General features: G+C 46.0%; 1 protein-coding gene across 1 annotated transcript in view; it reads right to left on the reverse strand.

Annotated features, from left to right (window-relative positions):
- IKBKB (inhibitor of nuclear factor kappa B kinase subunit beta) overlaps positions 1-27,883 on the reverse strand; it is a 543,710-nt gene that overhangs the window by 296,718 nt on the left and 219,109 nt on the right. Inside the window, exons 6-9 of the mRNA XM_078666224.1 lie at positions 18,469-18,563; positions 12,244-12,333; positions 2,974-3,098; positions 2,528-2,635 (exon numbers count right to left, since the gene is read on the reverse strand). Coding sequence (XP_078522350.1) covers positions 2,528-2,635; positions 2,974-3,098; positions 12,244-12,333; positions 18,469-18,563 — 418 coding nt within the window. The remainder of the gene's footprint in view (positions 1-2,527; positions 2,636-2,973; positions 3,099-12,243; positions 12,334-18,468; positions 18,564-27,883) is intronic.

Consider the following 27,883-nt stretch of genomic DNA (forward strand, 5'->3'; position numbering starts at 1 on the left):
TTACATCCGGGTGCTCGCTGGGGCGCTTGGTATCTGTAGTGCGCGCCTCTCTCCAGCAGAATGAAACTGCTTCGCGATGCATTCGTGTGGCTGCGAGTGTGTGCAGATACTGCTGCTTATGTACAAAACCGCAATCTATCAGTCTTTAGACAGGTCTAATATAAACACACAGTGTGACTGCAATTTCATCTTTTCAGTTTGGCTGGTCACGGACAGCATCACGTTATTGGAGGTTACTCAACTCAGATATTTCATTCAATCCGGTAAAAGCTGTGTTGAATTTCATTATCAGGAAGGCCTCTTTCCGAGACAACTGTACATCCGGATCGCCTCCTGCACCCACAGAGATTTTTATTGATGCCAGGACGGTCCATTTAAAATCATTCAGGCCGAAAGGCCTGCTAGAGGGGTGATTTACACATGCCACAGGCAGTGTTGGTGGCAATGTCGACTCTTCAGTTTAGTCTGCACCAAAACACGCAGCCTGAAATCGTAGTGCATGGGTGTTCATGTGAGGGGCCTCTGAGGGTGGCATAATACATGCTGCAACCATCATAGGCCCACTCTGGCCATTAGGCCCTTGGTATAAGGGGTACCTTTTACAAGGGACTTACATGTGGCACAGACGTGTGCCAATTGTGGATACAAAGGTACAGTTTTGGGAAAGAACACAGGTCTTGGGAACCTGATTGAGAGGGGCCCACGGCCCACTCAGTCAAGTTGGCATCATGTATATGGCAAAATGTTAGGGGGTAACCATGCAAAAAGGGGCAGTTTCCTACAGGTGCTCTACGACTGAGGTCTACAACAGTTTGCCGCTACCAGGCAGTCATCAGGGTATGGGAATACCAAAAAATCATGATTGTTACTATCCGAAAGAGCTGGAACCAGGCTGCCTTTGTAGTTTGGCAATGTGTTCCTTGAGGGTGAGATTGGTGTCACGTGTAAATCCATGTGACCTGGCATTCTGTGAAAGTTGGGGCTTAAAGTGGTCAAGGTTCGTGCCATTGAGCCCTGTCGGCAGTTTATCGTGTTCATTGTTTATGACAAATACAAATAATTGTGTCTTCGTTGGGTTGGGCTTTGGGTAGGAGTGCAACATTCAGGTCTGGATGATGTGCATACTGTGGTTGAGATGTTGGAAGTCTGAAGCAGAGGAGACTTTCAAATATAGCTGTGATTCATCAGCATATTGGTGAATCTTGATGCTATCTGGGAGTGGAGCACCAAGTGGCTCCAAGTATAAGTTGAAGGTGACAGGAGACAGTATGGATCCCTGGGATAATAGGGATTTTTTGTGATCTTTACAGGCACATTTGAACAAACTGTTGTCAGTTGGAAAGAGAAGAGAATCAGTGAACAACACTGCCAGTGAATCCCATTCAAGACTCCATGGTGTGTTTGAGGATGTGGTGGTCCACGGTGGGAAATGCAGCCGAGAGTTCCAGTAGTATCAGGAGGCACGTCTGTGAAGTGTAACATAGCTGTTTCCGTGCTACAGAGTGAACTGAAGAAAGACTGGTAGTTGTGTGGGAAATGGCTAGCACTGATGAGGTTTGGCAGTTGAACACAGACCGCTTTTCAATTATCTTGTCGATGAATGGTAATTGAGTGATGGGACGATAGTTGGCGTGGTCACCAGGGATTAGTGTAGGGTTTCTTTAGGAGTGAGAGTATATGGCCTGTCTTGAAAGCTTCTGGAAAGGTGCCTTGAGTGAAGCATTAACATACGGGGTAAAACATTATCTTCCAAAGAAGTGGTTTTCATGGAGCTGAGAAGGTCAGCAAAATTTGGGCGAGATAGGGGCTTGAAGACTGACCAATGTGGAATTCTACAGGAAGGGGTTTGTATAAGAAATGAAGCAAGCTTGGTGTTGGCAGAGGGTGTTGATGCAGTGCATGACTGTCTTGAACAATGTTCTGCTTCTGTTGGTGGCTTCCATGAGGTGGATAGCCCCAAGGTGATTTTTTTTCCAAATGTCTACTGTAGCGGCTGTACTGGACTAACCACTAAAGGAGAAGACTATGTACAGCCTTTGAGTATATAAAAGTAATTTAACAAAACTTTCAGATATAAACTTACAGAACTTTTCTACAATTCAGCAGATCTACACCTTAAGGGAATAGAGAGAGCCCCTCCTAATCCTTTTGGAAATAGGTTCAGCCCCTCCTGATAAATCAGTTACCTGGGTTAAGTTATTTCTTACCCTACAATTACTGGGATGGGACCATTCCCTGTACTTCAGGTGTTGAGGTTAAGTTTCAGCTGGTTCTTCAGTTATGCATAACCTGCCCTTTCCCATTTTTCAGTTCAGCAAAGCAACCCCACCTATCACTAACTTACTGGGTTTAGTTTCTCCCCATCCGTCATTTAAAAGAGATCAGCTGAGACACGACTGGGTGGGAAGGACAGACAAGTCACCGCTGCCTATCCTTCTCTAGGATTCCCCTCTACAATTCACTGGGATTCAGCCCATGCTAATTCTTCAGTTAAGGGGTTTCAGCTTTCCACGTCACATTCTCTCACCTCTGAAGATTATTAGGAGTTGGTAAGTGACTGGAAAACTTTACTTCACCGAATAAATCTTCAGCAACCACGATGTCCAGCTCACCCTTTTGCCTTACTTTGGTATGCCTAAAAACAGGAGATAACAATTAACCTTTCAGAATGGCCAGTTTGTTCTCAGTGGTACTGTTCACCTTCTTTCAAATGCTGACCTGTCAATCTAAGAAAATACTTTCCTAGTAGGTAAATCACATTATATATTCATCTGAGAAGTGCCCTCCTCCTCAAACATAAAAATAAGGAAACCAACTATTAGAATAACCCTGATCAGCTACTACAGTTCTCACTCCAAGGAGAGACCAATACTGTTAGAACCATTTGCCACAAAACATTACCCACCCAAAAATTAATTCTTTGGCACCAATGAAAAATGACAAATAAAAATGTCTTTTCCTGTTACTACTCACCATTGCACTGGTTGCCAATTTGGTAAAAATGGACGGAAGCCAGTGATGCATTCAAAAGCAAGAGTGCCAAAACTCCAGTAGTCCACAGTCACAGTGTACTTCTGCTGCTCTAGAAGCTCTGGCGCCTGAAGAAATATAATTCCAACTGTCAGCCATAAACTTTTGCAGACAGAAGTGATGCTTCCTTACCGATGGCACTAAATAAAATCAAGCATACAGAAATGGATACCTTGCATGGTTATCATACTACTTGCACTACTATGAGCAGAAACAGTCATACCAAACCAGGCCTTTGTAGGTAGCTTGGCCATGTGGCAACAAACCATACAACAGACAAGAAACCCAAGCAAGCACTGCCCTGGCATGCATATTGTCATCAGCCATGTATCTTTAGTTTAAAAAAATGCTACTTACCTTGTAAGCATCGGTTTGTAGTGTGTAGTGCTGTAAAGTCACATGCTCTGCATACTCCTGTCATCTAGTACTGGGCTCAGACATTACAACTTTTTTCTCTACTAAGAACTTTCGACTCCCAGAATGTGCTACGACTCCTCCTTTAGTCCACAATACACATGGGCACGAACTCTAGATTTTATTTTGACTGATCGATTGAGAAGGGAAACTGGAGAGTAGATGCACAAGTTACTACATGTGTAACGATCAGTGATAGATTCCTTACCTTAGAATATCCCCAGGCATCAGACTGGAGCCGGAAAGTTTTGCTTAGCAGTACCCCTGCCCGTCAGTAGGTGGCGTCGTGCAGCTCCGCGTCAGTCACTGGTGTTGTATGCGCCGAGAAGACGTCACAGAGACTACTTAGGCACCACCCATGCGCGCTGATGTCAGTTCTGTACACTACTTTCCGCGCCAAAATGCAGAGCCATGCAAGAAACTGACCATTGGTGCATAAACCTAGGGCCCTAAAAGGAGATGCCCTTAACCCTAGTAATCAGTTCGCAGAACGGGGAGGATGAGCGGGGCGGTAAGGAATCTATCACTAACTAATGTCTCTAACAGATATATCAGTGCACAAGTAGTAACTTGTGCATCTGAAAAAGACACGTTAGTTATATATTCCTTACCTTAGAATAGATACACCCTCATTACCAATCCCGGTGGTGGGTCTGCGAACAAGATTACACCAGAAAGTCACGGAGCACAGAACAGCCAAAGAAGCCATCTCTCCGGACCTGACTGTCAAGGCAGCAGTGCTTGGTAAACGTGTGCAGCGAGGCCAACGTAGCTGCCTGACAAATGTCCTTCAAGGGAAATACGTGTCCCAAGGCAGTAGTGGCTGCAGTTGCCCTGGTCAAATGGGCACGCAGCCCCACAGGAGGCTCCTTCTTGGCCAAGGAGTAACGTGCTTTGATGCACGGAACGACTCACCGGGAGATGGTCCGTTTGTGCACTGCCCGATCTTTTTTGGCACACAAGTAGCCAACAAAAAGCTGATCATCCACCCGGAATTGCTGTGTACGCAGCAGATAGAATTTGAGCGCACGTTTTGGGTCCAGAAGGTGGAGCCTCTCCTCTTCCTTTGGAGGATGTGGGGGTGGAAAGAAGGTGGGCAAAGTGATGGTCTGCCCGAGGTGGAAGGGCGTGACAACCTTTGGCAGAAAAGAAGGACGGTTCCTTAAAACCACCTTCTCCGGATGAATAGAAAGGAAAGGAGGTTTGGAAGAAAGGGCCTGGAGCTCACTCACTCTTCTGGCAGAGGGGATAGCAACCAGGAAAGCCGTCTTTAGAGTGAGAAGACATAAGGGACAGTTATGAAGGGGCTCAAAGGGAGCGCACATCAGAAAAGTCAAGACAAGATTTAAGTCCCACTAAGGCATTATGAAGGGTACGGGTGGAAACGTATGCATAATGCCTTTAAGAAAACGGTTAACAAGAGAAGGCTGATCTGGAAGCCGTAGAAAGGCAGCGATGGCCGGAAGATAACCTTTGATAGTGCCCAGAGCAGAGCCCTGCTGGGCCAAAGAGAAGGTACAGAAGAACCTCAGAAAGAGGGGCACAAAGGGGATCCACAGCCTTCGCTGTGCACCATGCCACAAATCTGTTCCATCTACAGGCGTATACCGTTTGGGTGGAGGGACGCCTGGCTGCCAGAATGACATCACAGACTTCGGGAGGAAGATCGAAAGGTGTCAACTGTCGCAGCGCAATCTCCATGCATGGAGATGGAGGCTGGACAGGTTTGGGTGGACAACCGTCCCCTGCTGCTGCGACAGAAGATCCCCCAAAGAGGCAGACGGATCGGGGGATCGATGCTCATACGGAGTAGCTTGGGAGACCAAACTCTTCTAGCCCAGTCCGGAGCCACAAGAATCACTTGGCCCGGTCGCGCCTGATCTTCTTCAGCACTCTGGGCAGAAGTGGTATAGGTGGAAAGGCGTACAATAGACCGCAACTCCACTCGTGACGAATAGCGTCTCCGAGCGAGTGCCACCTTGGAAATTCCAACGTGCAGAACTGATGACATTGCGTGTTCTCTTCGGTGGCGAATAGATCTAACCAAAGCTGTCCCCACTGAAGCAAGAGACATTGTGCCACGTCCGAGTTCAGACGCCATTCGTGATCCACCATGCACCGGCGGCTGAGTTCGTCCGCCCTGGCGTTCAGAGAACCTGCCAGGTGTTGAACTACCTAGGTAATGCCTTGATGTTCCAGCCATGTCCAGAGGCGCAGGGTCTCCTGACATAGGGTCCACGACCCCACCCTGCCCTGTTTGTTGCGATACCACATGGCAGTGGTGTTGTTCGTGAACACCTGCACTACACTTCCCCAGACAGAGGGAAGGAATGCCTTCAGTGCAAGTCGGATCACCCGCAGCTCCAAAAGGTTGATATGGAGCCGGGACTCCGCCGGAGACCAGAGGCCTCTGATCTCCGCCTCTCCCATGTGGCCTCCCCATCCCAGGAGGGACGCATCCTCCACTACTGTGTGCTCCGGTTGGGGAAGGGAGAGGGATCTGCCGCTGACCCAATCGCGATTCGTGAGCAACCACTGCAACTGTTGTGCAGCGCCCTCCGAGATCTGGACGTGATCAGACATGTTGCCCTGATGCTGTGCCCACTGGAACTTCAGGTCCCACTGCAGAGCCCGCATATGGCACCTGGCATGTGTCACCAGCAGAATGCAGGAGGCTATCAGGCCCAGAAGCCGGAGGGTCATCCTGACTGAAACCCGGGAAAGAGGCTGAAAGAGCGGAATCATAGCCTGAATATCCCAGTCTCGGGAGGATAAACCCGAAACAGCGTTGAATCCAGAACCGCTCCGAAGAAAAGGGAGCTTCTGAGTGGGACTCAGGTGCGACTTCGGCACATTAATGGAGGACCCCAGTAAATGCAGGAGGTCGGCCGTAGTCTGGAGGTGGGTGACGACTGCCTGGGACGAGCCCGCCTTTAATAGCCAGACGTCGAGGTAGGGAAAGACTGACACCCCTGACCTGTGCAGATGAGCTGCGACCACCGCCATCACCTTCGTGAACACCCGAGGGGCACTGGTAAGGCCGAAGGGGAGCACGGCAAACTGAAAATGCTCCTGGCCTACCGTGAACCGCTGGCGGGCCGGCAGGACGGGGATGTGAAAATAAGCGTCCTGGAAGTCCAATGCCACCATCCAGTCTCCAGGGTCGAGGGCAGACAGGACCTGAGACAGTCTGGATTTTGAATTTCACCTTCCGGAGGAAGCGATTGACATCCCAGAGGTCCAAGATGGGGCGCCCCCCTTGTCCTTCTTGGGGACCAGAAAGTAGTGGGAATAACAACCACTTTCCTGACCGGGAACGCGCTCGATGGCCCCCTTGGCCAGGAGGGATGTGATTTCCTGACTGAGAAAAGCCAAATGATCCCCCGACAGACGGTGGTACCGAGGTGGCATGGCTGGAGGGGAGGACAGAAAGGGGAGCGAGTAACCGGTGCAGATTATCTGCAGCACCCACTTGTCCAAGGTAATTTCGCGCCAGTGGTGGAGGTGTTGGCGGACCCTGCCACCCACCGACGTGGGGTGCTATCTGAAGCTCGGATTAGGAAGGCTTAGAGGTGGAAGCAGCGGGGGTGGAGGTGGACTGACCCGCTCGCTGGTTTCCAGACCTGCCCCTGCGGAAGCCACGACCGCAGCCGCACTGAGACTGGTTCTGCACAGGCTTAGTGGAGGAGCAGGCTTGGGTGCTCTTACCCTGGCTACGAAAGGAACAAAACCCAGACGTGGCTGGGCTCTTTGTGGAAAGACCCAAAGACTTGGCCGTGGCCCACAAGTCTGTAAAGCGCTGCAGGGCATTGTCAGCCTTGTCGTCAAAGAAGCGGGAGCCATCAAAGGGCATGTCCATGACCGAGCCCTGGACATCAGCCGAGAACCCGGTAGACCGCAACCAGGCATGGCGCCACGACGCCACAGTCATGGAAATCGCCCTTTCCAATGAGTCAGCGGTGTCCGATCCACACCTGATGGCAAACTTCACCGCATCCTTGCCTTACACAACCGCTCGGGAAAGGACATCCTGGACCTCCTCAGAACACCGAATCCCACACCGCGTGGGAGTAACGGCCCAATAAGCAGGCAGTGTTAACCGACCGCAGCCCCAAGCTGGCTGAGGAGAACAACCTCTTGCCATATTGGTCCAGCCGCTTAGAGTTCTTATACGGCGCAGCCATGGGAAAGGCACTCTGCGACGTCGAGGACTGAATGACCAGGCTCTCAGGCGTGGGGTGGTTGGTCAAGAAGGCAGGATCACCAGGCGCCGGGTGATGACGCCTAGCGACATTCTTATGCACCGGCGCCACCGAGGCCGGCCGCAACCAAGTGCCCAATAGGACTTCGGTAAGGGCCTCATTGAAAGGGAGCAGCAGCTCCGACGACGTAGACTCCTTCTGGAGCACCTCTGTAAGGAGGTTGGTCTTAAGGGCCACCGTAGGGAGGTCGAGATGAAGAGCCTCCGCAGCCCGATGCAGCATCATAGTGTAGAAGCACCCTCCTCCATAGTAGGTGGAGGGGAGGCAAACCCCAGGTCAGAAGACACATCAAGTTCACTCGCATCTTGAAGGTCATCCACCCAATCCTGCTCGGAGTCACACTGCCGCACAAGGGGGTCCTCGGAGACATCCCATTCCTTGTCCGGCTCCGGAGTAGAAGGAGCCAGCTGCTGCGGCAGGGCGGGAGCCGGAGAGGGGGCAAGCGGCGCTGGCAACGGCGCCGGCCGGGGCCAAGCCTGAGCCGCATCCCAATGCAGATTCCAGGCCAGAACGAAATGGCCCGAGAACAGGGGCAGGATAAACGGCACCCAGTGCGGTGCCTGTGGCGGAGCCAGGGGCGGCACCGGGGCCGAAGCCAGCAGCGTTGCATCTTGTGGCGCCAGGGCGGGAGCCGAGGGCGCTGGATCCAGTGGCTCCAGGGCTGGCACCAGAGGCGGTACCCCTGGGCCAACAGGATCTAGACACGGGACAGCGGGGACCGCAGGCGTGCCGGCGGAAGCCCGAGGCCTAAAAAGGCGGTCCATGGCAGCAAGAAACTCTTGCATCTGTTCAGGAGTCGCCGGCGGACCCGAGTATGGCGGGTAGGCCACGGGACTCCCAGGCTCTGGAGGAGTCACAGGGGAGGAGCCCCTGTCCCCCTCGTCCGCCTCCGAGGAGCGACAGGGGGACGTCGGAAAGAGAACACGCTTCTTTGACTTCTTTTTATGGCGTTGCTTACCGGAATCTGAAGGTGAAGACATAGAGCCCGAAGAGCGACGCCCTGGTCCTGCGAATGGCCTCTAGACCTGGAGCCGCGGTGATAGGAATGCCGGACCTCCAGTAACTTCCAACGCCGTTTCCGCAAGGCCTTCGGGCCATGGCTCGACAGTCTTGACAGGTTCGACAGTCCCGGGAGTCATGGTCGGTCTCCAGGTAGTAGAGGCAGACATCGAGGGGGTCCGCAACCGACATATTGCGGCGGCACGACCCACAAGACTTAAAGCCGGGCATCCCTACGTGCACCAAGAGACAAGAGGAGGAGACAAAAAGTCTCAAAAGAGTAGTCAAAAAATGACCAAGGTATGTGCTCAATCCGGATATGCGCTTGTTGGGGACACACCCCATTGGATGTCAAAATTCAATAAAATTTGTTGTTAAAAAAACCCACTTATGAGGGATGTTTATGTAGCCAAACTGAAATACCTCAGGGTTCAGATTGCTAGTTTTAGTTGTTTACAATCTGGGTGCCAGATTTGGCCACATTATTGCTTCTCACAGTGTTGGGGGTGGGGCAGATGGACAGCTTCAGGAGAAGTACCAGGGCAGACTTCCCCAAGTTGGGGCTACTATGTTGAGGGTCATGGATTCCTTACTCATCTTCCTCACCATGTCCAGGATGAATGGGAGAACAGGGAAAGTAAGCAGGCATCCCTAACCAGTTCATCCATCAAGCATTGCCCATGGACTGTGGGTGTGGGAATCTGGAGAAGAAGCTTAGCCATTCTGAGTTGTCTGGGGGTGCTGAAGAGGTTGATGGCTAGGATTCCCTACTGTTAGAAGTAACTGTATAGGACTTACATGTGTAGTTCCCACTTCTTGATGCGTCCTGCTTAACAGGCCCGCATAGTTGTTGCCCATTCCAGGTAATGCCCTACCAAAAGATGGATGTGGTTGTGGATTGCCTAGTGCCAGATCTCCTGTGCTAACAGACAGCTGGGGAAAGTGAGCACCCACTGTTTCTGTATGTAATGTACGACTGTCAAGCTGTCAGTCTTTATGAAGACCACTTTGCCCTGAGCAGGTCTGTAGAAGGCTGTGAGGGCTAGGTGGATGGCCAAGAGCTGGGAATCACTGATGTGCTGACCCAGATGAGGAGGGTTCCAACTATCTTGCATAGTCATGTAGCCAACATGTGTGCCTCATCCAGTGAGCAATAACTGAGTGGGGAGGGTCCAACACAGGCTGCTGAGAAATGGATGATTGCTGTACCACCATTACAGAGAGTGCAGAGTGCTGGCCTTCATTCTTCATTAGGAGCCTCTGCTCATGACCATTATCTCACAAGTAACTTCTGGAGAGGGTGTATGCATAATCTGGTGCATGGCAGAATTGCTAAGCAGGATGCCATCATACCCAAGAGCTTTGTTACAGTTCAACCAGTTCAAGGACGAGTGGACTGAAAAAAATCAGCACCTGCTGAAATGCCATCACCCACTGCTGGTTGGGATATGTTTTCCCTGTGACAGCATTTAACATTGAGCCTCGGAAGGGCTGGATCCATCGGGTGGTAGGGGGTCTTCTTTGTGTTTATGGTGAACTCAAAGCTGTGAAGCAGGGTTATGCCTTTTTTGACTGTGTGCTACACATTATTGCCTGCTGCTGTTCTATATCAGCCATCTAGGTATCGAAAGATGTGAATGCAGCCTCTGATAAATAAGAGTGACCACCACGGCACACACTTGGCAAACACCCATGGAGCTGTAGTGAGTCCAAAGGGTAGTATGTATAAAGGTTTAAAAATAAGTTGGTACTGGATGAATCCTCTATGGCAATAGTATTTGAGTTTGTGTATTACGGGATCAAAATAACCTTGAATAAGAAGTGGCAGAAATAAACTTTAAAGAGCATATTGGCTGCAATAGAAGTATATAAGCTGCAGGGACAACATCCTCCCTTTATGGGGCCAAAATTAGAGGCAATGCAAATGCATGCACACTGACTTTCTTGAAACCTTTAGTGAGTTAACTATCAAGCAACAACAATAACCCTCTATTTCTGGACTTGGAGGTAAAGCACTTGCCTTTATAGCTATTTTGGATAAGGATCTGGGGAACTAAAGATTTCGTTAAAATAAAAATAAAATAAGTGTGTGCCAACTGCCTAAGCAGGGGCACTTAGGATGATTCCAACATGTATGAGCTTGTTGAACCCTTGCATGTCACACATTTGTGGACCTCTCCAAGGAAAAACACCCTAGAATTAATTTGTGATATTAAATGTAACCATGGGGACGGCCAACTGAAGCAGCTAGCTAGACCAGCTCTAAGGAGGCTTACAGGCACTTTCTGGGCAATAAAGAGAGCTTCCGGTCGGCGTCAAATGTTAACAGGAAGAGGTGAAACTGATGGTAATCAATGTCCTCCATATGACATTTCTATGCGAAACCTTGCCATTAGCATCCCCTTCACATAACTGGAACTTCCCGAATGGCAAATCTAGGATTTGTCAGAACTATACAGATTGGTTTGAAAATGAGGCACACTGTTTTTCCATCCAATATGTGCCAGCCCATGGCACAAAATGTCTAATCTAGTTACAGAGAAATAAAGGCATGTGGAGCTACCAGGATTCCATTAGTGTGCGTAAACTGGATACCTTACTGAAATTGTTTATGCTTTCTGCTTGGGGCATTAGCTGCCATTTACTTGCATTTGTGTCTTATATGATACATTATTAACACAATTAATTTAAACTTATCTGAAGGATTGCATCTTGTGTTTGTTTGGGTTTATGGGTTGATGCCCGAAATAAACTATTCAGACCTGCATTTTAAAGTGCATGTGTTAGCAAAACGGTATGCATCTAAATGCTGGCCAGGAACCAGCCCATTCCAAAACTCACATACAACACCTCAACCAACCAGCAACATTCTAAATCACATGCTCAAATACAGCCCACATCCAATACAGTCTCAAAAAACAGATAGTCCCTCTGAATCAAGCTAGTCTCATATGTGACTAGCCAATCAATTCAAAACCCACAGCCAACTCTCTCAACCTATAAATGAAGCAATCACAAGATAAACACCAGATCAACCAGTATAGACCAGAACCCTGCATAAATTGCACTGCAGATAAAACATTTAACAAACTACAACAATAACAGTAAATGCACACACTTAAAGTCACTTGTCAACTGTGCAGAAATAACAATACACGCAACCCCTCCCCCCCTTGAGGAGGCCAACTCTGCACAATCAACTCCCATTTAGTAACATCAATACGGCCATCCATAATCCAAACTCGTATCGTAAATTAAATTCTCAACCAATCAGACAGCCAGATCACAGGTCATCTGTAACTAGTAGCACTGCTGAATCATTAAAATTAAAACAAGAAAATGATTCATTTGATTGTATTCTAAAACGATACATCTTGTCATTTGGGCAACACACTTATGAGCATGAATTCCGCACAAAGTTTTAACAATCCAGTGGCAGATGGGATGATAAGCTCGCCTACGCATTACGCTCAGGTCTTTCACTTGTCACCTATGCTAATAAAAGTGCACATTTCAACTCTACAAGAAGACACGGTACCAGGTACTGCAGGGTTCCGACGAAGGATGTGCATAGGCTGCCTTGGTCCAGCTCCTTGGCATACCCCAAGTCAATTATTTTATGGATTAACTGAAAGAGACAAACAGTTAAATGAAGAATACTTTAAAAAGCAGCAATTCAACAGCAGAGTAAATTATCACAAGTACCCACACTGATGTTGAAGGCCAACGCAATTTCCAACTAACTTAAGGAATGCCTGCCTACTACCGAAAGAGGGACTGTTGATTACTGAAGCTTTAAGGGAGAAGTAAGAATGCCTGCTACCATATGGGGAGTACTAATAAGAAAGCCAGAAGGAATGCCTGGATTGTGGATTGCTGCAGTCTATAAGCACAGGAGTGTGAGATTACAGGAGTGGCCATGAAGGTGTTCTTGGGACTAAAGGGCGGCACAAAGAACAGGGTCTAGAACTATACAAACCACTGATTCATCCACTACAGGGGTAATAGAGTGCCTGCCACTATGTTACAACAGACAGGAATAACTGCACCCACGATTAGGAGCGGCAGGGGGACAGAACTGTGGTATGCTGGGCCAAAATGCAGGTGCCTTGTTCTACATGTTCTAAAAGAGACGTAATTGGTAGAAGTAAGGGGGTGGGCAGAGAGGAATGCTGGACACAGGGACTGAGGAAAACACCAATGCTGCCTGGGTCTGTAATAAACCACAGAGATATGCCTGGTGCTGTAAAGGAGAGAAATAAGGCAGAGGAATACCTTGGATTATAAGGACAAGAGACGCAACAAATACTGTAGCAGAGGCACAGAGAAGAGGCTAGGACAGGGGGAATAAGAATTCACAAGTTAGGACTGTTCAAGTTTAAGTTAAATGTATTGCTATGCAAAAATGCAGAGTCAATATAATCCTTCACATGCATAACAAAAATGGAGCAAAGAAATACATTTTAATAAAAAACTGCATATTTGCATCGAACGGGTACCTGTGATTATCCATGCTTTACAAGTTAAATGGTCCACATATACTGACAATTTCATTTGTATGCTCAAATGTCCTGCACTAGGGCTACTTTTGTCCTGTACTTAAGCACAAATTACATAACATTTTAATCTAATCATACGTTTGCAGGAAGAAGATCCTATTATTACCCACAGTCAAGTTAAAAGTTTAAAAGGCCACGTATACCAAAATTAAATACATGTGTATACTCCAATGTCCTGATGAGCATACATTTTATAAAATTGTAGTTTAATCTTAAATTTGCTAGATTCAGCACCTCCCTCCAAGATAACTTGACTGCAAGTTTGGACTGAAAGCTGATTAAACAATGGTCAAAGCACAGTAGCACTGAGCTGTGTGAAGTACTATAAGGGAGATAAAGAAAAATGCCATGAAGGGACACAAAGAAAAATGCCTTGAACTACATGAGTCACAGAGGAATGCTAAGAACTATAGAGCTGGAAAGAGAGAAGTGCCTGGGAAAAGATACAGCACTGATAGCTGTCTGGAATATTGAGGAACAGAGAACATATATCGGGTTGGCTTAAAATGATCAGGGATAGCACCTGCTCTTGGGCTATTCTGACCAGCTCCTGTAAGTTGTGCGATGTAGAACTTTACCTAGGAAAGATGAATAGAGCCCTGAGCCTGTACTTGTGGTGGATATCGATTGGTGGTGAGGATTGTTTCAGGTGAAGCCATTCTATTGGGTTTCAGTGGAATACACAGTTTTTTCCTGAGATTGTGAAGAATGCAGAGGTTTGTCAGGGGTTGTAGATACATAACTTTCCTGGAGCTATAACAGACGCAGAGTAGCTTTCACTGTGGCTGTGTGGAAACAAGCCTTTATTGGTTTGTTCAGGAGGACAGAGAGCTTTGAATGAGGTTTGGGCAGAGACAACATTTTGCTGTGGGTTATGAATGAAACCAAGCTCCTTTTGGAGTTGTAGCCGAAGCAGAACGTGTCACAGGACCATAGTAAGTGCAAAGTATCTTTGCCAGGAGTTGTGTTAAATGTAAAGCTTTGACAGGGTTGTGAGGGATACAGAGTATTCTCTGGGCATCCGATTAAAGTGCAGAGCTTTGCTTGAGGTTGTACGGATATCACGTTTTGCTTAGGGCTTCTGCGGACTTCTGGTGGATACAGAATTTTGTGTGGCTTTAATAGATACAGGGCTTTGGGATCATAGAGAATTTGAAACTTAATTTATGGATATAGCAGAGACTGTGATGAGGAGACAAATGTGACATTTCATTGTGGCCCAGTATTTAGTGACCTCAATTTTACCCCATGGTCTGAATCCTGCCCATCTAGCCCTAATCAATGTCTCTCGGATACAGCTGGCCGGGTGCAGCCTGCCAAGAAAGATATGCTGATAAATCAGAGAGTTAATCCATTGTTCCCGAGCCAGATCCCGTGGTGGCCTTACTAGAAAGGCGCAGGGGAAACAGAGAATGTTTTCATTAACAGATTCAGGACCCTCCGCCCAGTCAGAACCACGACAATACTATGAAAAACAGCCTGTGAAGTATGGCTAATGTTTCCTGTTTAAATATTATTCAGATATAGGCCTTTTTCATGCGTCCACAAAACCCAAAGCAAACAAGATCCTACCTTCCGGGTTCTCATAATAAGACAAAATGACCAAATACAATGCTATGCAATTCACTAAGTGGACAATATCACGACACACACAATTAAAGAACTATGGGGCATATGTATCAAGCCCTTTTGGGATGTATCACCCCAAAAGTGTATCGCAAATTATAGAATCGTAAAATTTGCGATTCTCTATTTTGCAATTACATTTAAGGAATCGCAAATTGCGATTCCTTAAATGAAATGTATGAAGCACCTAAGTTGTGCGATTTTTCCTTAAGAAATTGCAAATTAACACCAACTTTAAGTTGGTGTTAATTTGCGCTTTCTTTGAAAAATGCACTTTTTGGCATTTTTCAAAGTGCCATGTGGCGCACATACCTGGCCTTAGGGCATGTATGTTCACCACATGCCCATAAATGCTCATTTCAGGGGTGCAACAGGTGTCGGACACCCTGGCACCCTAAAAAATTGCATTCCCAATTTGCGATTCTCAAATTGCGAATAGCAAATTGAGAATGTCTTCCCATTCATTCCTACGGGCCACCTGGCTCATAGAAATACATGGGAAGGTATTCCCTAATTGCGATACGCAATTTGCTGATCGCAATTAAGGAATGGCAAGAAATCGCGAACTATTTGCGAATTTTAAAATACATCTCGTTGCGATTCTCAAATAGCGATTCTCAAAAAATCGCTATTTGAGACTCGCAAATAGAGTATTTGATACATATGCCCGTATAAGTGCAAGTGACAGTAACACATCAGAAATACTAACAGAGGTATATCCCATTCAAGACACCAGGTACTTTGTTGATGTTCACTCAGAACTTATTTTTTTTATATCACCCGCTTCCTTCATGTCTCCTTGTCCCTGTTTCTCTTAGAGCACGGAACTAATTTTCAATTGAGCTACACATGAAGAAAGTGTGTGCCTGGAATTCCCACGAACAAGGCCACTCCACATGATTTTGATTCAGCAGTGTCTCCAGAAAGTTTTTTCTTATTATTTATCTAATACAGGATACATTTGATTTCCTTATGTGGTGAGATTCCATGAAGAGGCTCATTTCCTTGGTTCCCCTAACAATTTTTTTCAGATTTATAGGCTAGGAGGAAGCCATTTCCTTAATGGCAGTGCAATTTTCCTAGCTCGATGAGCCCTGCACAGGTTTGTTATAAGCATTGCAGTCCCCTTAAACTTGGATGTAGGCTATACAAATAGCTATAGCTTTGTTGTAAACACATTACTGTGACGTCTAGAACCCGTCATACGCAATGCTCTAGCCACCCTCTGCTTTGAAGAAAAAGCTGGTGTCCACAAGCACATGCATATGTCCATAGACCAAACTCCTATTTTTGCAGTTTTGTGCATAAAGCACTTAGGGTAAGGATAAATGGAGAAGAAAAGGTTATCCACTTTATTCTTTTGTATTTTCATCATAATGAATGGACTCCGGTATGGCGCAAGTATTGCCTTGCAAAAAGTATTGTGAAGAACAATTTTCTAGTGTATTATCTGTTGATTACAACTCAAATGTGAACATCAGATTAACAGGAAGGTGGGCGCGTTGTGTCATCATCAATTTAAAAATAAAACTCCAAGCGGGTTTGCAACGTACCTTCCAAATAGTTTTCATTTTAACATTATCACTGATGCTTTGCCCTCCCAATTGCTCGGACTGTCATCTTCCAGCCCTTACCACTGCCACAAAATATTATGTCCCTTGAGTCCTCGGAAGGACAGGCAGTTCTAGCCTTCATGCATTTGTTTAGAATGTTTCAAAGATATGAATGTTTTGTGTGCCAGCACAGCAATGACGAACCCTTTGTTAAGGCGCTACAAACACTTGCGGCAAATATCATCAGATTGTCTTCTATGAATCCTCTAGGGCCGTGAAAAACAGACGTTCTACAGATTCCTTCTGCGGTATGGAGGAATGGATAAAACAGCTACTGACACTATGCAGTGCACTCAAACATATATTTAGTGTAAGTTATTCCTTTACCCTGGACCCATAATTAAAAGGTTCAGGAAGCAAGGATCCCTTCAGATACTCAAAGTGGACACTCCAACAAGGTAACATCCTCTTATTTATTTATTTTACACATTTGTTAAGCGCATTGTTACCGGAAAGGTGTCCTGGCGCTAATTTGACCACTAAAGTGCGTAACGAAATGGATTAGTGTGTGAATAGCCAGGTTTTCAGGGCCCTTCAGAGATGACTTACAGGGCTTTCGGCTGAAAAAGAGAGAAAGGTTTGGGAGATAGAGGGGTGCTTTGATAAAGACGGGGTACATGCGGTGTAAGATTTAAAAAAATCTACTATTATCTTTTGATGAGCCGATGTTGGGACTTAGTGAATTCAGAACTTCAAATATTCACAAGTAATTAACAGAACATTTAAGGCTTGCTTAGTACCATTTTGAGCAAAGATCAAAGGCACCATCTTGTCAATATGAAACGGATGATGCCCCACCGGCGATGAAAGGATTAGGAATGAGCAGTAAAGTATGAAACCAGGTCTTATTTATGCGGGAAAATTAAGAGCATCACAAGTAAAAACATCCTTTGGTTTGCTTTGAGATCATGAATAAATCAAGCTGGTTGCGTCAGTAAGTTAAGTGGGTATGCACAAACCAGGCTGTGTTTCTAAATGGGGCTTTATATAAACATTATTTTGCTATTTTGCAACACTGTACATACCAAATGAAAGGTACTTAATGTAATGTCCAAGGTAGGCTCAACAACCGAGTCAGCACTGCTAGAATTTGAACTTTTCATCTGCATGTACCAGCTCCCAGCAACGAGCACTTAACGCATCAGCTATTCTTAGAAGGGGTGGCTGAAACAGTAGTTGTCTTCAGGCATATTAACCAAGGAGGCAAGGTACAGGGAAATATTCGAGCTCTAATCCTTTTTCAATTTACTGAATGAAATCTATTCACTCTGGTGTAAATGTGATTTTTATGGCTGGCTCGTAACTTGCTACTGGAAATGATGCATCATGGCAGTGCATAAGACCCCCCCGATGGATTAGGGATCTCAGTAAAGATAGGCACAGGCAGGGAGATTAATGGAATCTGGCAAGTCTTCGCTTTGTTCTAGATAATGTCCCAACACTGGCAGGGCACTGGCATTCCAAAGAGATATTCCCAAGCAGCTCCTCCCATGACCACCACCACCCCAGGGACATCTTAAGGATTTTGGGGGCCCTGGGGCAAACAGATTTGGGGGCCCCTGTTCGCAACAGCTGTATATTTATGATTTATCAATTTCAGCTCTTTCATGCCCTCTGTGGCCAGGTCAGGCCTAGTGTAACGTAGCAGCAGCTCACTAACATTACTGCAAATAATCTCGGCGACACTCTCCCCTTTCTAACATGTGAGGTCCTGTTGTGATCTAAAAATAATTTTTTGATGAATGTGCATGAAACAAACCTATTGTTCTGCAAACTGTCTGCAATAGAGTCTCACACATAACCCACAGCAACAATAAATCAAAGGATATTTAAAACGATCGATTTAAGACTCATTCGAAGGCATCAGGGCAAGACTCTGCAGCAAGGAGCTGGTTCTATCAGGCGGCCCATGCCTTAAAGCGTCTCTGCGCCACCCCCTTCCCTCTGCCCCACCACTGGCCTCACCTGCTGTGGCTGTGGCCCCGGCTGAAGGACGATATTCTCTGGCTTCAGATCTCGATGGATAATGCGATTCTCATGCAGATACCGGAGAGCCGACGCTGCAAAACAAATGAGAGGAAATGTCAGACAACTGTGGGCAATGGGACTGTCACAGCTCTAAAGAAACGCGTTTACCTAGCACGGACACCAAGTGCATAATTTGTAAATATAAATAAATAAGCACAGGCGGGCAAAGTTTTCTTAGAGACTTGCAGCTAGCGCTGCTGAATGCCTTGGATGCCCAATAGAGCCGAATAGCAAGAAAGACTAATCTTGATACTAACTTGTGCCCCCTTCTTCCCTACTCAACACTTCCTGCTTCTATATTCCACTCTTTTAGCTTCGTCTTCATTTTTTTTATCTTTCTCTTCCTCTCTTCCTTTTCTCCCTTTCTCTGCTCTGGTCCTTCTACACATCCACTTATGCACCCCTGGCTTCCTCCTTCCATCACCCACTAACCACTTGCCACAGCAGAAGTCCTACTCGCCCTCAAATTCCACTCTGCCCATGCCCTTCACAGTTCTGCATACACTTCCTCCTTACTAAAGCAGCACTGCCATCACTCAGCAACTGTCTGGAAGAAGAAAGTCTGACAGCCGATGAAGGGTTGATCCTACCTTACGGCCTTTCAGCAGACCTTCGGCATAGACTCAGATGCTCAAGCTGGCGCGTGCATTACTCTACACATGTTCACTGGGAGAGCTGCCACTCGGTGCACTTTATAATGCACCCAAACCTTGCAAGTGCTCAGATGCCACAGACTAAAGTTCCTAAACTGGCATTTCCCGTTCCGTGGCACCCTGCTTCTGCATCTCTACTGGCGTAGTACCTTGATCCTTTAAATAAGACACAGCAGTAATATTCTCTCTGGCTCAATCAAGATTGTTGCAAAGACAAAAAGGGAGCAAAGTGAAAAGTATTAGCCCAAGGGTTATTCTCCTGGACATTGTGATGTATACACAGTGCCCTGCTGTCCACAAAGAGAGGCCCAACAATGTAGGCTTTTGTGATCTCTGTACTTCAAACGGATTCCCTCACCCACGGGAATTGTCATGCTTCACCACTAGGGTCGTTCCTAAACCAACATTACCAACAGGCTCATTGCAAGCTCTTTTGTGAGGCTGTCAGAGTATGAATATATTAAAGCTCCATATGTTGTAGTGCCATGTGACTACTGAGGTGGTGTTAGTACTTTTCACTGTCCGGGATCTAACAGCTATTAAAGCTGTGTACACGTGGGTGAAAGAAATCTTTATTACCGCATTAGCATCACAAGGTCAAAAACAAAGCGGCGTGGGATATTTGGACTTAGTACATTTAATCAATTGTTTAATCAATGATCCTGCCCTAATCTTAAACACCGGATCGGTCGCGAACATTAGACAGAACGTATGGTCCCTACTATTCCCTTCCTATCATAAAACTCCTATTACTTGTGTTGTGATAAGGGAAAAGTGCGTCTGACCCGTTACTGGGTGAAACACGATGTAACCTTGTTCCTGGAAAGTGCTCCATGTAATCAGTAGAGCAGTGGTTTTCAAACCACATACCTTTAATGGACATGAGACAGGGTAGGGCAATATTTAAATGTAACTAAAGCATCGTGTGTTAGCGCGTTGTCATTTACACACAGCACATTTTCCATTGAAATGGGTTTCTGTGAATATTTATCATTTGTGCATCACAAAAAGAGCCTTGATTTGTTTTGATCCTATTAAAATCTGCTTTCAGCACACTTCATAATTACAAAAATAGTGCTTCGTGTTTGCTTTCCCCAACTGCTGGATTCCTACTGTCCATTTACAGGTATTTATATTTTGTTGCAAAAACAACATCCCACATTGTCACATAATTCACTTTATAAACTCCTCTCACTTTGCAGTCAGAGCAAAAAAAACGCCAATCCCCATCATAAACAAGCATTTGCAATGCAATAGGTCTCGCATATGTGAGAGTTTAAGCTATTGGCATTGTAAATGGCAAATCCTTTAATTTAGGTTTTAAAAACCAACACGTAAATAAAAGGCATTGTCATTTACAATGCCAACAGCTCAAACTCTCACAAATACGAGGCCTATTGCATTGCAAATGCTTGTTCTTTTTGCACTAATGACAGCGTTTGCACACTATAATCATTGGTGGTAATGGTAGATTGGTTCATCCACCACAGCAAAAACCAAGTGAGGAACGGGTAAGTAAAGCACAACAGACCACTGATCTCTGTTATCAACACAAAGATATGCAGCTTTGACAAACATGAAACCCACCCTGTACTGAGGGGTGTTCTTGGTCTCTCTCTAGACCACAAGCAAAAACGAAAAGTGTTTCAATGCCTAAGCCACTGAGCAAACGTAGTACTGACACGATTCAAAGGAAATGTATTGAATAGACAGTAAAAATAAACCTCCTAAAAACGTGTTTTTTTTAGTTAGTTTTCGTTAGCCTTATACTTCAGCTGAAGCTCTGAGATATTCCTCCGGGGATGATTTGTTGCGCTATACTAAGTGATGCTAATATAACAATTATCTCACTGGTTACTAATTCAGTTTTCAGAATGCACTACTACATAATGAGTAATATAACCATAATGAAAACGTGACGTGTTTATGTGGTGTGTGTGGGGGTGGGGTATCATTTCAGTCAAGAATTATTTTTAAGTGTTTTCTTAACTGCGGTAACATACGTAGTTTCATTGTCGCTTTTCTGTCACAAACACATCAATGTGGAACGCTTTACTTTTACTCATTCAGCCCTGAACTGTCAGAGCGAGAAAGAGACAGCCAGCCATATCTAGACTGCTTTTAGATGTTATTACCTAATCAAGGGTCGCTGAGTTGGGCACTGTGCTTATCAACAACTGCAATCTCGTGAAATAGAATAGGCTGGTCCCAGAGCCTTTGTAGTTAATAATACAGAATGACAACTTGTAATCTGGCTGGGTCCAGGCCCGCACCATTAGCAATGAGTGACACGTCTCTTGGTCCTAGGACTGGCAGTGCACAGAAACCACACTGGCTGATCGGTTTTAATATTACCATAGAGCTTCCTGCAGCGCCCTGTCACGCTGCTAGGAGCTAGAGATGCATGACTAACACATTTTAGTGCAGTGATACGGACAATAGAATTACAATGCATTGGTCTAGCCCCATTCACTTGCCTTGCCCCTATGGCACTCAGGGTTTGTTTGTTTTTGCAGTTTTATATAGCGCCAACTTGACTCGAAAGCTTTACATGAACAACAGTTACTTTACAAGTTAATTTTTTGTAGGCACAGGGAGATTAAGTGATTATTTGTCCTGAATCACAGGATGCTGAAATGACGCAGGCTTCAAATGCCACAGTCGGCAGCTCTGCTTGTTACGCCACATTCGCTCCAATCACAGTCTCCATATTTTTTTTCATGCACTTCAACCGCTGCTTGCTCTAAAGACAAGTTGCAATTGCTGTCCACAAATAAATGTCACCTTATTTGCAGGCGTCACCATGTTCCCTTATTTGTAGGTGCAACTATTACTGCAAGAAACGGGACACGTTTTCACTCTAAGATGGTTCCTTTGGTTTGAAAGCACAGCCCTATCTGGCACTGCAAGGAACGCATAGTTGCAGCAGCAAACGCCAATCTCCTCCCTCCCTCCCTTCCAGCATGGCCGCCGTTTGAGCACTGGTAGTATTTTTTCTGTTTTCACACCGGAACCTTCGTGCTCTTGCTTGCGGGTGACCGGGGGAACGAAAACATCCCGGACATGTTCTATCAATTCCGGAAGTCCTATGTCAGGCAGGCAATTTTTGATGTGAGGAATGTGCTAGCCTTGTGGCCCTTGGCGGATAATGGAAGGTAAGGAAGGGCTGAGTACGAGAAACGGTGTGATAGAGGGCACCAGAGGGTGGAGGATTGGGGTAATAAGAGGTTTACATAAAGACACCAAACACTGATCATATTATTCGCCAAGAGCCTAGAGGTAGTTGGTTTCGGAGATCAAATGACACAGGGTATCTAAAACAAATTGGACATATAAACCAAGGGGACACGGGCGGGGTGCACGCAGGGCACAGGAACAGGGCACTAAAGACTGAGGTCGTAAGCAGGGTTACAGAAACATTAGTGAACCAAGTGGTGTGCTGCAGCATTATCGCCGATACTCGAATCTTAAGACTTACCGGTAATATACACCAACTACCATTAGAGCCAAATTGGCCTGGGTCTGAATAAGAGGAGGGTATGACTTCACGAGTGACAAAGGGAGATGCCAGGCAGGGATGGGAGAAGAGGCAGATGAAAGTGTGGCTAAAGCAGTGATGACCGATGAGGGACTAAACAAATAAACATACGGAGTAGAAATTCGGGGGCTTATTTACAAGTCCCGTGCGTGACCCGTACGTCACTTTTCCCGTTAAAATGACGCATAAGTGGCGCTAGGGGCTTGTAAATAAGCCCCTCTGTGTTACTGTCTTATTGAAGGAAGGGTCTGCCTAACTATTCAGTTCTTTCTTGAGTGGTCACCCTTCTTGGGTTTTGCGAGAAGGCTTGCTTTATAAAATGCGCATCCCATTATATAAGAAGGGAAATTAGGTAGGCAGAGCTTGGCAGTTATAAGAAATAGACAAGACTGATTAACAAATATGCCTTTCCAGAGGAATGACGATAGCCTCTACATTTAACAAGCAAACAAATCCCCCGGCCCTCACTTACCTACCTCCGGCCACAGAAACGCTGGAGCACGCACACCGCAAGTCGGCCTGGAGCGCGCCTCGGAAGAGACGCGGGAGGACAGGAGCGTGACGCCGTGAACGTGCACGTTGGCGTTCCCGTGCGTTCACAGACCTGAGTCGGCTCGTGCCCAGGTCTGGATCGGCTCGTGCACAGCTCTGACTCCCTTGGGACCTAGCAAGGTGACTATAAGTCTCATTGGCGGCAGCGCTTCGTGCTGCAACGCCAGCGAGACCTAAAAAAATAAAGCAGCCCGACATTTGACCTCGGTCTTTGAATCACTGGCAAATGTGACAAGTGAAACACAGAATTTAAAAACATCTTTATTTATTGCTATGACTTTCGTGGCCCACCAAAATCAGCTGGGGACCCACAGTTTGGGAAACACTGCACTGGAGTATATTCCCATAGACTGGGTGTGGCTGAGAAATTGCCCTGTTATCAAAAAAAGACCGAAGGCTGATACTCTGAACATGTATTACACCCCACTGGCCTGTGCTCCCACAGGATTAGCCTTGAACCAAAATATTTGAACTCTATTCCTGCTCCCCCTGGTTACACATTTGTTCTACCATTAAAGAGGTGCAGATAATTTACCGGTTCTCTATTTTCCTGAAGGCTCCTGTCAGCGCTCTCTATTCCTGCATTTTTGCAACAATGACACTTCATGAGAGGACATGCAATGCCTTTTCATCCATGCTGCTTTACATGCTGTGTAATAGTTCATGATGTTTTATGGTACAATGGGTAACTGAAGTCACTTATTTTGGACTTTATTAGAGGAACAGTGAAATCCTAACTTTGAAAACCTCAGAATCTTCGTGTAGGGGTCATTTACTGCTTAGTGGTCAGCCAATGGCAAAACTTGTAATAGGAGCCATTTACTAAACCCAGTAAATGCCTTCCCGAGGGGATATGGTATTTGCCAGCTGATTTAAATACCTCACCCTTTACTCCCAATCTCGTAACACAGGTTTAGATTTAGAAGTTTAATTTAACAAGTATAGAGTTGTAGCTCAGGAAATCAGGGTTAAGCCTATAGCTTTGGTGTGTGTTAGGCGTAAGCTTCGTGTAAATGAGCGGTGCCCAAAGGTGGTTTAGAAGTGCAAAAATCAGGGAAGATTTTCAGAACATAAACATGACAAAGCTCATAAAATTGATCTAAAGTAATTTTTTTTAATCTATCACTGCCAATCCTGAAAATCATGCATGGTTCTTGCCCTAGTGGACAGAACTTGGATAACCCAAACACGAATTAAGTGTTTGCCTTACTTTCAGAAGGCTAAGTGTAGGAGTTTAGGCTTAGGGGTTTAACTATTTGGATTTCATTTTAAGATTAGACACTTTAGAACTATTTTCATTTATATGTTTTGTGATGTGTAGTACACCACCCTGTGATACTTAAACAAGCTTGTTGCACCAGATACAGACAAAAAACAGGAGCAGTGTCAGGTGTTCCTTTTTGCATGCAGGATAACCATACAGAGATTTCTGCTGATGGCGAGAGGATGTTGGGTGACAGCGTGACCATATTAGGTGGGAAGTGGACAATGGCCAATGGATGAGCTACATTCCCAGTCACTCAAAGTATGGGGTGGCATGTATCAATAACGGCTCAATGCAGAGGTTATTTTTAATTATGACCTCCTCAGAGGCATATTTATGTAGACACTTAAGTAGAGAGAGAAAAACTTAAGGACCAAGGCACATTCTCCCTAGTTACTATACCAAACCGCAAAAAGGTGCATGGACCACTTATCCATGGGGATGCTAATCTGTGGGCTCACCTACTGCTTTGCATATATATATAATTGCTTTGCATATATATATTTAGATATTAAGGGAATGCACCTCTCACACAATAATGGCATGCTTCATCATAGGTACCTTCCTCTTCATTTGCGCAGCTGAATACCACCCACATGAGCTCGACTGTTGATTGGGAGTTCTATATAAACTGCCTTATCCGGATAAATGCAGGGATCCAGTTTATTTTGTAAAAATGTCTATGGCATGCCTCAAAGATATCTCAGTTAATGGCACATACATCCCATTCACTATCAGTTACAACGTATATGTTTAAACTGAGTTACAAAGCCCACCAAATTTTCAGGCTTTCTTCGGGGATTGTAGATTCCCTGTCTATATGCTTCTGAACAGTGTCAAGCATGCACATGGAAGTAGAGGCATAAGGCTCTCATACCTGTCTATTTGTTAAAAATCACCTGCAAACGAAACAATATTATATTGCGTTTTTTCCCGGTGTGCAACGCGAGAGAGAGAGAGTGAGCGTTCCCACAGAGGAAGCAGGCGAGTGGCGGTGAGCGGTGAGCGGGCGGTGAGAGGCAGCGGCGGCGTCCCCTTGCCTTTGCCTTTGCCTTTGCCTTTGCCTTTGCCCTTGCCTTTGCCCTTGCCTTGCCTTGCCGAGAGCTGGGAACCAAGCCGAGAGCCGAGAGCCGTGAACCGCGAGAACAGCGAGAACCGCGAGCTGCGGGCCGCGGCTGAAGCTGAGTGCTTCTCACGAGCCGTCTCTAAGCCACGGTGCGCACAACATCTCGGAGCACTGCGGCTGTTGCAGAAAGCAGAAAGCAGAAGCTGAAAGCTGAAAGCCGCCGAGCCCCTCTGATCTCCAAGCCGTTAAACCGCGGCTTCACTGAGTAAGAGCTGCAAAATCGGAGCTCGGAGCAAGAGAGCCCGATCCAGTCCGTGATTTGCTGAGCTTACCTGAAGGCTGAGGAAAGCTGTGGAAAGCTGTGGAGAAGTCGATTGAAGCCCGCCGCAGTAGCCTGTCGACGGCATTCCTTCTTCAGCAACAGCGGTAAGCCCAGTGGATTCTTTGTGCCATTTGTGTCACTCTTCACGGCGGTGGTAAACGTAGGCAGGGGAACGCCAGGATCACGTTTCCTCACCGCAAGCAGCAAGGAGCGGTGGGGGGAATAAGGCTGTGAGTGGCTGGAAGCGGGCCACTTTAATGAAAGTGAAAATCGGGCATTAATCGGTACCAACCCGGTATCATTACTGAGTTCTGACACAACAATAGAAATCTAACTCCAGACCTAGGGCAATACTCGACCCTATTAAATACCTATTAAATACCTGGTAAATCTACCCTTCAAAAAGTGTCTTTTAAAGCAGCACTTACCATAACTTGCACGATACACCTCGCTAGTCTCCGCAAAAAACGTATCAGCACCTCGCTATCCTCCCTGACGGCAGCTATTCCTATAGTAGATAGGCTTGGGAGGTGGGGGAGTGCAGGCGGAGTTGGATTGGAGGCACAGTGGTGGAGCGGGCTCAACGGACACCAAGACACCAAGTCATCAAGGTATCAAGGCATCAGTCTGCTAGGTTTTCTACCTAATAGACCTCAAGAATGAGATCTGGAAAACCGCGTCTCAATATAAGTGCAAGATCAAGAAAAGACGAAGAAGACCAGATCCAGGGCTCAAATAAGCCAATAAAAAAAAGGAAGAGGATGGCACAACAAAGAAAGAGACTAGTGTCGGCACCTGAGCTATCAACCCCTAGCTCAAAACAACGTAAAATAGGGATTCAAAAATTCTTTTCTCCTAAGGACCTCATGACGACAATTCATGGGCAAACGCAGGAACAAGTCCTCCAATCAAGCCCGACCACATCGGCATCATATATAAAAGAGGATGTGCAACGTCAATCAAGTAGTACAAAGGAGAAAAACAAGGATTCTAAGGACACTCACAGTGAGAGTTGTCCTATTAACAAATCATCTGACAAGAAACAAATCTCTCAGTCTCCAGACAAACAAAAATGCAATATTGGCTGCGGGAATCGCATCGTGGTAATAGCCCAAATAAATAAGAGCGCTTCCCAATCCTATGAAAGTGATAAGGAAATAAAGTCCATGGACCAGGGTAAAGTGGAAGAAGTAATACCAAGGAATAAATCGGTGGCGGGCCAAACCGCCGCACAGGAAGACTCATGGCCAATTTCTTTCTCCCTACCTGACGACATAAGCTTGGACATACAAACAGGAACGGAAAACATCAACCAACTACAGTTACAAGTCCACCTAAAACCCAGCCTAGGTACACATGACACCTTTAGATCTCAAGATCATGTGAAAAATGGACCTGGGTGCAACGGAAGACTGGAATCTACACCTTTACACCCAAAAGCCAACCCCCTCGAATGGGACAATGACCGAAATAAAAATACAGGAAGGAGCAACAACATTATAAACCAGGAATCTCCAATCACGATATCTTCAATGAGCAGGACAGACGTAGATTTAGATGTCCAGGAAGCATCGCCCAAAGAAGAAGACAAGACCCCATGGAGTAAATCACTTCTAAACACCTTAGAGCAGGCAATCAAAGCTCTGAACTTCCAGTCGGACAAAATGGACGTCCAAATCGATTTAATAAATCTCATAGCGAGCCATATCTCTGGCATAAACATCAGGCTAGACCACATGGCAACCCTACTTCAAGGGAAGGCTGACAAAGGACTGTGTACAGAGATTATCCAACCAAGCTGTGTTTGTGGCAAACTAGTGGATAATTTGTCAAATTTACCATTAATATTAAATGACATACTAAGGGCTGTCCAGTCATCGATGGATATAAAACATAACTCCAAAACTCCGAGCAACATCGAGGCAATAAAACCAGACGTGGGAATTGGAAGCCATCT

Source organism: Lissotriton helveticus, chromosome 11, assembly GCF_964261635.1.
Source record: "Lissotriton helveticus chromosome 11, aLisHel1.1, whole genome shotgun sequence".
NCBI classification, from domain to species: Eukaryota; Metazoa; Chordata; class Amphibia; order Caudata; family Salamandridae; genus Lissotriton; species Lissotriton helveticus.